This window comes from Nanorana parkeri, unplaced genomic scaffold, assembly GCF_000935625.1.
Source record: "Nanorana parkeri isolate BGI_ZX_2015 unplaced genomic scaffold, ASM93562v1 scaffold134, whole genome shotgun sequence".
NCBI lineage: Eukaryota > Metazoa > Chordata > Amphibia > Anura > Dicroglossidae > Nanorana > Nanorana parkeri.
Genome location: NW_017306402.1, coordinates 1,283,725 through 1,294,008, shown reverse-complemented (window position 1 = coordinate 1,294,008; position 10,284 = coordinate 1,283,725). Strand labels below are relative to the sequence as shown.

General features: G+C 41.0%; 1 protein-coding gene across 1 annotated transcript in view; it reads left to right on the top strand.

Annotated features, from left to right (window-relative positions):
• The window catches only part of LOC108784956 (glutamate formimidoyltransferase-like), a 39,963-nt gene that overhangs the window by 10,158 nt on the left and 19,521 nt on the right, over positions 1-10,284 (top strand). The window contains exon 2 of the mRNA XM_018553909.1: positions 5,729-5,852. Coding sequence (XP_018409411.1) covers positions 5,738-5,852 — 115 coding nt within the window. The 5' untranslated portion in view covers positions 5,729-5,737. The remainder of the gene's footprint in view (positions 1-5,728; positions 5,853-10,284) is intronic.

Here is a 10,284-nt window from a genome sequence, read left to right as displayed (position 1 = left end):
GCTGGTTTGTAACATGATCGTGAGATATCTGCCGAACGGGCCAGTGTGCGCACGGGTACACTGCCCGTTCAGCATTGCAGTCATCGGAAGCCCGCCTCTGGGGGCGGCGGGCTTGCGGTGTTCGCAAGTACGATCTGCCTGTCCAAGATAGGCAGATCGTACGTTTTTAAAATTACTTTACAACCCTCGCAAGACAAAGTCTTGCGAGGGTTGTAAAGTGTATGGCCACCTTTATAGTTCTACACCAGAAGGGCAGTAGAAAGTCTGTTAATGACTTAGAATTACAGGAAAGTAATGTTAGTTTGCTTTCCGTTTAATATATTGATGTTTCATGATATACATATTTTACATGCTTTTAAAAGGCAAATGTATTTACATTTTGCCATTAAGGTCTTTGGTAAGATCCTGTTGGACAGGCTCAAACACCTCCTCCCTGACCTGGTTTACCCTGATCAGATAGGCTTTATTGTTGGATGGAAGGTCAGGGATAACTCAATCAGAGCTATCCAACTTGTGCACTCGGTAACCAACAGCCCAGATTCTCCGTTGTATCGTCTCCTGTCCGCCTAGACTGAGAAGGCTTTTGACAAGGTGGACTGGGTCTTTTTGGAGGAGGTGCTCAGAGCCATGGCCTTGGGGTCCCAGATGCTTCACAGGATTCTGGCCTTATACCACAACGCTAAGGCTCAAGTGAATGTGAGTGGTGCCCCTTTTGCAGTAAGAAACGGTACAAGACGAGGATGCCCACTCTCGCCATTCCTCTTTGTCTTGACTTAAGCCACTTCTCTGGACAATCGACGCAAACTAGACATGTGCGATTCGATTTTCGGACATTTGGATGTATCCGAATTACAGACATAACGAATGCAAACGAATCCGAATTTCCATTTCCGAAATTCGGTAGCGGTAGTTCGAACGTTCGTTTCCTTTTCGGTTCTTATTCGTTTCTTATTCGTTTCGTTCATTGGAGCAAAGTGACATTAGAGAAGGAGAAAAATATTTTTTCCCCCTCAAATGTCACAAACGAATAAGAAACAAATAAGAACCGAAAAGGAAACGAACGTTCGAACTACCGCTACCGAATTTCGTCTGAATCCGAATTGACTTTCACACCCGAATCCCGAAAAACGAAATAACACAAATCCGAATTTAAAACGAAATGAAACAAATTTTTTGGCAGTGCACATGTCTAGCGCAAACCCTAATATCCATGGTGTCCATGTAGGTTCTAGTAAATACAAACTGTCTGCTTATGCAGATGATGTATAGTTTTTGATCCAATTATCTCTTTGCCTAACATAATGCAAGAGTTGGCGGATTTTGGCCGACTGTCTAACTTCAAAATAGTTAGTGCTTTTGCACATAACCTACGCCAGTCTGTTTAGTTTACGTGAAAGGTTGACTTGCTGAAGAACCTAGGTATACATCCGACTGGCCATTGTAATCGTGTATATATTCGCAAAAGTTCAACCACTGCTTCTCTCCATCAAGGTAGATATCTGTTGGGACAGGTTGGCCTTTACCTGATTAGGTAGAATAAATATACTGAAGGTGGCCATCTTACCCAGGCTTCTGTTCCATTTGCAGGTTATCCCAGTGGATATACCCAGGTGCTTCTTTCACAAGGTCAAGTGTCTTCTTGAGCTTTGTCTGGAGTAATAGAAAGCCTTGTTTAGCTTGCTTGGTACTCAGTAAACCTCAGGATTCTGGAGGCCTAGGGCTAACTGACAGCTTTCTTTACTACAAAGCAATAGCACTCCAGTGGATTCTCAATTAGTAACGCCACGTCTGCCCTAAACTATGGGTTCTTTTGGAGAAGAGCATTGCTTCTGTTGAATGTACATGGTTTATCTGGGATATCCTCCCCTGTGACTTTACATTCCTTTGTGATTTGGGATGTGCTTATCTGTACACAGTCTGGTTTCCACAATGTCTCCTCTGTCCCCTGTTGGAGGATTTTTGTGGTTTCCATCTGTGGAGCAGCTTACATTTTTTAGGTCATGGGCCTCCCATGGGGATGTAAGGTTGGTCTAAGTTTCTTAGGGGTGGACAATTGGCCCCCTTGGGTGACCTGCAGGAATGTTTTGGGAGCTTTCCTATGGATGCTTGGAGGAATGGTCAATTGCTTCATTTTTATTACTCTCATATGGAGATGGTGTGTCCTTTGAATTCTCTTACATTCTTTTAGAAATTGTGTATGGATGTACACCCCTAATTAAACTAATATCTTTGCTTTACTTTTAGCCACACCCGCACGTAAGCTTCAATATATCAGGGAATGGGAATGGAACTTGGGAACTGAATTCTCTGACCCTCAAATTAAGCAAATGTTTACATTGAGCAATGGCTCCTGTATAGATTCCAAGTCACAAGAAACATGTTACAAGCCTCTCTCTTGTTGGCTTAGGGTCCCCTCTCATCTAGCAAAAATGTATCCACCTTTATTCCCTTTTTGTTGGACAGGTTGTGGTAGAAAAGGAAACCTCTTACTTATATGTTGGGAATGCCCAAGCATATGACACTTTTGGCCAGACGTTAGATTACAGATTCAGAGGATTTTAGATACTGAGTTACTAGACAAACCAGGACCTTTTTTACTACATTGAGTTACTTTGCCAACCTTGCAATACAAACAATACGCCCTTCACTTTCTGAACGCTGCCAAGTGACTGAGTGTTCTTTTTTTTGGAAGTTTACAGCAGTTCCTACATGTCTGATTTGGATTACCAAGGTTAATGAGATTGAGATGAGGTGGAACATTGAGTGGCCACTGGCAAAGATCATTATGATACATTTTAATCTATATGATCCACCTGTATTGACTATATCTATGAGCTTGATATTAGTTTGGTCTCCTTTTTCCTGTGTTCCTCTGGGTTATACTATGGGTATTACGCCTGTTTTTTACTGGATACTTACCTCTGTATTTGCACTAAATCTCCATTAGGCCAACTATTCGCATCTGGTATTACTACTGTTCTATTTTTGGTTTATTCTTGACCAGTTAGTATTAGTTCTCTTTTCTGCTTGTTCTGTTCTACTCCTTATCTTGCTTCTACTTCTCATCTTCTTTTCCCCTCCTTCTGTGGTCTCTGTTTAATTTCCTCTTCATTCTGTCTGGTGATTTCTGTTCTTTGCTACCTTGTGACTGCAAGCTAGATTGACTACTAAGGGCTATAGTGATTTGACAATGATGCTAATACTCTATTACTTTTGATTGTTCTACCTCTTACCTTTTGTCATTTGCAATGGTGGTCGACTTGGTGATGTAGCTTGTACCGGTTATTATTCCCTTTCTCATGCTTGCATGTGTTTCTTGTTGGAATAAATAAAGATTATATATAAAAAAGGAATCTTTACTTTAAAGGCTGTGCAGTGCAGCTTTCTGACCATGTTTCATGTCACACCCATATTCGTCGATGTTAAGCCTGATGAAGGGACCCTGCATGTTCCCGAGAGCGCTTGTTTCCAATTGACAATTGTTCAATAAAAGAATATTTTGGTGATCCTGAAAGGATTTTCGCTGTGCTGGTAACATTCTTCTCAACAAAACCAAAACAAAATGTGATTAGCGGCGCCATCCGCAGTCATTTCTAGTGCCCTTACCTATCATTGGGATTTTTTGGTAAGGAGTGTGACAAGATCCTCTAACATTCAACATGGTCACATCGGGAACCCTTCAGCCTCCCCCACTTACTTGAAATGCAGGATTCTTCTCTACAGGCCACTTCTGTATTTTGAATTTTATATATCTGTGTGTGGCTCTGCCCACACATCCACATCATCCATTCACAGATCCTTTGACAGGGTAAGGGTAATTGTCAGTGAGGTCTGCAGATTAGTATCCTTGCAGTGTACTGATATCTGCTTCCATCTTTTTCCTTGTGGATTATGCGTGATCACCCATCACTGCCCCCTCATCCATACTAGGAGGAGATGGCCTTCGGTAACTGCAAGGAAATCCATGCACTAATCGGACACAGGCTCCCACCACCATCCAGCACCCCCCAAACCCCCAATTCCCCCTGACCTTCCCACAAGCACAACTGATTGTTCATAATCCCCACCAGTGGAGGTTCCCCTTCCATTCACCCCTCATCGATGATATCGCTTCAGCTATTACTTTTTGGTAAGTTTTTCAAATTTTGCATAAATCCAATTCCTTATGGTAGTAGCGCTTCTATCATTCTCAAGCAACAACACAGTGCACACCAGCTGCACCTCACCCCCCTCAGTCCCAACATCATCCAACAGCCCATGTCCACCCGTGCCTGTCACCCCCCTCCCATGCACTAATCGGACACAGGCTCCCACCACCATCCAGCACCCCCCAAACCCCCAATTCCCCCTGGCCTTCCCACAAGCACAACTGATTGTTCATAATCCCCAGCAGTGGAGGTTCCCCTTCCATTCACCCCTCGTCGATGATATGGCTTCAGCTATTACTTTTTGGTAAGTTTTTTAAATTTTGCATAAATCCAATTCCTTATGGTAGTAGCGCTTCTATCCCCATTTTTTGTTCTTGACAAACGTCGGACACGCCGATCCGCATTCATAGAAGCTGCACACCTAGCACGAAAAAAACCCATACCCAATCACCCTCACCCTTGTGGTAGCGCTGTATCAGGGGACTGCAATCCCAATTTTACGGTAACTGCAGTGTGACCGCTCCACAGCAATCAATGAAAGCAAATAACTTTATTGGTCTTAAAGTGTATTTCTACTTTTGCAGCCAGATTGCCATAACACCTATTTTATATTTGTTACATGTTTTTTTTCACATTGCATCACTTTTTTTTTTTTCAATTGCTGCTTGCAGAATACATGATCTGAAAGAAAATGTGTTCTGTACTGAGTTTTGCTCTGGAATGCAAGGGGGGCCTGGGCAGGTTAATGGTAACATAATTAACCCTATCTGTACTGTGCTGGCAGATGTTAATATCAGTTGTAAATTAGATTTGAGCACTGTCTGAATTAACAAAAGGTTAAAGATCTAGAAGCATTGTATGTTAATGAGAGGAAGTTCAGCCTGTTCCTGGTCTTTTTATGGGGACAGACAGCGTTTCCTTTTACCTGGAAAATGAGAGATAAGCTTGCAAAGGACTGCTGCACAGAGACATTTAAAAGGTAAGAAATCTTGTTTTTAATTATTTTAAGTATACTGTGGGTTTTCCCAATTTTGGTTGTAAAAGTGGAAATACACTTTAAAATGTATGTGAACAGTGAACGTATCTTATTTGCTCCCTTATGGTATGTTATGGTATGTTTTAGTTTCCACTAGATGGAACTTAAAATCATACGAAAAAAAACATCTTAGTAATGAGATACAATTCAAGACAACACTATAGAGAAGGATCATATAAATGTAACCATTGCTTTCCCTGTAGTATAGGTGATACTACAGGGAAAGCAATGGTTACATTTATATGCTCGTTCCCCCAACGGTCTCTAGAATTTTAGCATTGTATCTTGTTACTAACATGTATTTATTTCCAGTCATCCTCCTCTCCAGTTAGAGTCTATACTGCCGTATTTGCCCCATATACTGTGTTCTAAAGAAAATTAACCCGAAGGGAAGTTACATTAATTTTGCCCCATTCTCAGAATAGCTCTTTAATTCACAGCTATTGTAAATAAACCCCATAAACAACATTTACCAACTGTCTATTTTGTTGATTAAATAATAGTACAGAGTACATGGATTAATAAACTCCCTTTTGCCTTATAGAATAACAGAATGGCATCAAGAACAGTGGGCAAGTCTTTAGCGGCCTGTCTGCTGAACATTTCAGAGGCCAGAAATAAAGAAGTTGTTGAGAGAATTGCAAGGGCCGCTTTATTTGACAGCCATGGTGAGTATACAGTATTTCACGGTCACACAAGTATTAGTGGCATTGTCACTCTGGCGAGCGTAGTTTTAGATGCACTAGCAAATTTAGATGGACTTGATTAATGAATTATATCCAAACTCCATCCCACACTTTTTAAGCAGTAACAGCAACAGTTTTTGTTTTCCTTTTGGGATAAAGTTTGTATAAAAATGAATAAAAACATCTGACCTTTGTAAGGACCCCTGTCAAAGGTGTGAACAGACTCCATTGAATTTGATGTGAATCTATGTTTTGTGCAATATTGCGCGACAAATCGCCTTGGTGTGAAACTAGCCTCAGTGTTAAACGGTTTGTCTCAACCCTCTATCTGCCACTTTTGCTGGAAAGCTTGGCCTGGTAAAGAAAGTTGAAAAATAACAGACTTACTGGTCAGTTCACCAGTGGAAAATAAAGGGAAAAAGGAAACTAATGCAGTCACCACATCTAAGAGTTGGTAAACTGCAATGTATTACATTTTTGCTTTTTGGTTTAGATATGGGGATAATGGCCTCAAGCCCTCCATTAAGATTTCACTTCTATGAACGATTACTGAGAATTCATGCAGTCACTGTCTTTGCAGACAGGGTTTTGAGAACCAGAGTTTCCACTATTACAGGTAAGAAATAATGTACTGCCTTTAGAACTATATGTGGGCCCTATCTACAAAGGAATAACTGTACAGAAAGGTACTCGTACCCTTTAAATCTTGACCAACATCACGCTACCCACTATGAAAGTCTTTTTATGAACAGCTTTGTTTCCACTTTTCGTACCAAACTGAACTAGGAATAATGCCTTACTTCCTCACAAAGCGCTTTCTAAAAGCTATTGTGTTGAACTTTTGTATTGCCCATAAGTTTTTATGGGAGCCAGATTGACAGAATCATTGCCTCATCACTCACAAATTAGATCCTCTCATTTAGGACATAAAGAAACATCATAAAGAATATTTGCTGCAAAATGCCTCAGGCTCTTAATTTTTAGTTTTTACCAATTTTTTTTTAATGGTGCAAATTCCCAGTCAATAGAAACAGACTGCTTATTCTCAGAGATGGGGGCTACAAACAAACTAACATGCTAATATGAGTTGAGCATCTTTGGGGTATAAAAATCCCTGTCTTCTTTTCTATAGCTTGCCACCATGCCCCACAAGATAAAGAATTTCTTAATTCGAGTTTATTTATCTCAATACTAAAATAGCTATTTTGTGACAATGATAGTATTGTATTAAAAGTGCTGGTAAAGGTTATGTTTAGGTTTCCTGTTTAGAGAAAGTATTTGAAAGGGTGTTGTGGTGAGAGAAAGCTGCCCACTCATGTTCTAAAGCTGGCTATGCACCTGTCATGCTAAACTGCGTGGATGGGGGAATGTCCCCTGCCAGGCTGTTGTATTCAAGAGCCACTTCTTGAGCAGTTGCTGAATACCCATACAGTGTCTGCATCTGATTGAATGCAGGTGCTGTTCGGCTCAGAATTTATGGACCGGCTCCTTCAACAAAAGTCAATTGAAAAATTAACTTTTGTCAAGCAGGGGAGTGCCGACAGGGCCATCCATGGCTCAAATTTCAGCCGATCTAGCAGGAATTGTGCCAAAATTGAGAAGCGTATGGCCAATTAACATTTCTTTTATGGCAGAATCTTTCAAGCCAAACTGTACTGCATACTCTGTAGCAGACATAATACTTAAGGTGGAGGGTAGGGAAGGACAAACATTGCCTCTTTTTTCCATAATGAGGAGTTTACTGCATTTTAAAGGAAAGTCTCTCCAGGCCCATTTCATACTTAGTTAAATACAAGTCCATTACTCCATCTTCTCGTTCATATAAAGCACACTAGTGGAAATTATCAAAACTGTAGTAGGCAGAATTCTGAGCAGTTGCCCATAGTAACCAATCAGTTTCTCTTTTCTGTTTATTCAGTTAAGATTTGTACATGAAAGAGAGAAGCTGTTATGGCTGCAATGGACAACTGCTTTTGGAGTTTTTCCCCTCAAATAAATGATAGAGTGGCTGTTGAGGGTCCTGTTCATAATGGGCTTTAGTGTAGGTGATTCAATTCTTTGAAGTGCGGGTGCATTTTTCAGGAAAATAAACACACTCTAATGTTGATTTCTTGATTAAGGCCTTGTTCACACCAAGCGCGGAGCAGGTGCAGAGCAGTTGCAGACCGGATCAAAACTGCGTCCAATGTATTCCAATGGTATTTTTTGCTCCAGTTCATATCGCAGTGTGCAGGTCCAGAGCAGGTGAAAAACCTGCAGCAAGCCCTATTTTACCTGCTCTGGAACGCATGCAAACGCATCAAAACGCATGCAAATGCCTGGAACGCACTGAAAGCCCATGTTAAACGTAATTTTTTTTTTTACCAAAAACGACCCGGAACGCAGCAAAAACGCGGCACAACCCACTGCACTGCGTGTGCAGAAACCTGAGCGGATCTGCTCTGCATTTGGTGTGATTAAGGCCTAAAAGCTGGTTGATTTTTGTTTTGTTCCAAATACCGCAACAAATTTTGTTTTTTCATCTTAATAATGACACTCTACTGTTGGATTAATTTGTGGCTGGTGTCTCTCTAGTCATAATTGCTCCCCTTTAACAGTGCCTTAACACCGTGGATGGATACACTACAGTTTTATATTTCTTGCTTAAAACCTCTCTGGTTTCTCTCTCTCTCACACCATGGCCTACTAAAGCTGCTTATATGGTTTGAATTGAGTCTGTACAATTTTTATGTCACTTAACAGGGAAATGATCCCCTCAAAAAAAAGAAAAGTGAGGGACTACGGGATCATGAAAAAATACAAACAATAAAAATCCTTTAATGCACATAGTACTGTATATTAACAATCACAGTAGTCCCATAGATAAGATAAACTTCCCTGAGTGACGCATAAAATGTTACAATGTTGTAACAAAAGTGCTGGACTTCGCTCACTCCAAACTGAATCCACCCCAGCACAAGAGATATGGACAGATCCCCAGATTTTGATCTTTTAGGAACACCTGCCTTGTCTGCTGTTAAAATTTGGCTTACTTAAGTTGCTTACATAGTATGCAGCAAGTCTGCACAATTTTTGTGGCTTTTTTATTTGAAATAATACACTATAATTGGATATTCTTGAAAAACATGCCTGCTGACTCACACTGATACTGTACTCTATTGAAAGCGCTTAAATGTTGTGAATGGAGTCAGTACAATTTTCTGGCTTTTTTCTTGGCAATAAAAAATGTAACTTGAATTTACTGATTATAAACCTAAATGTTGTCTCCCTGTGATACTGTGGCCTGCTAAAGCAACTACCATTGTGTGCAAGTACCGAACAATTTTTCTGTCTCTTTTTCTCGGAAATAATACCCTCCGCTTGCTGTTTTTGTTTGACCTGGGCAAGGGTGGCCTAACGAAGAAAAAAATAAACCCAAACATCTTTTTATCTAAAAACAATTCAAAAGGATAAACAAATGCTAAACTTAAAGTAGTTTTTCAAATAAAAAACATAGCACGAAAAATTACTTTAGGTGGGCTCTAAAATGGGTGGGTCCAGACTAGTGTATGGCCATGTTGCTGCCTTTCTATCTTTTTTCAGAAACCATGGACCTCCCACTCAACTTCTGTTGCACAGAACTGAGCTGCTGGTGGCTGCACCATGGTCAATGTGAAGATCCGGCACATAGGTGTATCACATATCAGATGTTTGGCTTGACACTGCATTTTAGCCAGGAGAAATGCAGGCATAAAGTGGCTACACACTGTTGTGCTTCAGGACATCCTAAAAGCCAGATTAACTGTTGTCATACTCGACTTGGTCTGGCACAAGTAGGCGTGGCGTCAGCTATCTCTCAGCTGCCTATCCCTAAAGTGCCTCTAAATTCTCTGGTCCAGTGCGACTCCTGTCCCCCATGTATACCAGCTGCAAAACCACAGCAACATTTCATAGGTTTTTTTTTCCACAGTCTGTGGCCATTGAGAAAAAGGGGGGAGACGTGACTGTGTTGTCACTGTCACCAAGGTGCAGGACAAAGATTGGCATCACCAGCTTCAGTGTTGTGCCCTGTCCTGCATTATTTCCAGCCATCATCTTATTTGCCCAGTGTGCTGTGAAGGTGATATAATGCACCTGCCCATTTTTGCTGGATCTCATATCAGTGGTCATGTGGTTCCTGAGGCTGACAGTGTGGTCCAGTGAATTAGAGACTTTTTTTATGCTTAAGCAGTTGTAGAAAAGGCAACTGTCTAGTACTGTAGACAACTGGGATGGTTAAGGAAACCTAAGGCAAGGTTCAAGCCTATGTTTGGCCATGCTCCACGTGTCCTCATACTTGATAAAAATGTTTTACCCATGGCAGTGCGCCGATCCCCATGCTCTATGTTTGACATCCCCTTGCCTATTGGCCTTGTAATCTGTCAAAATTGAGTTA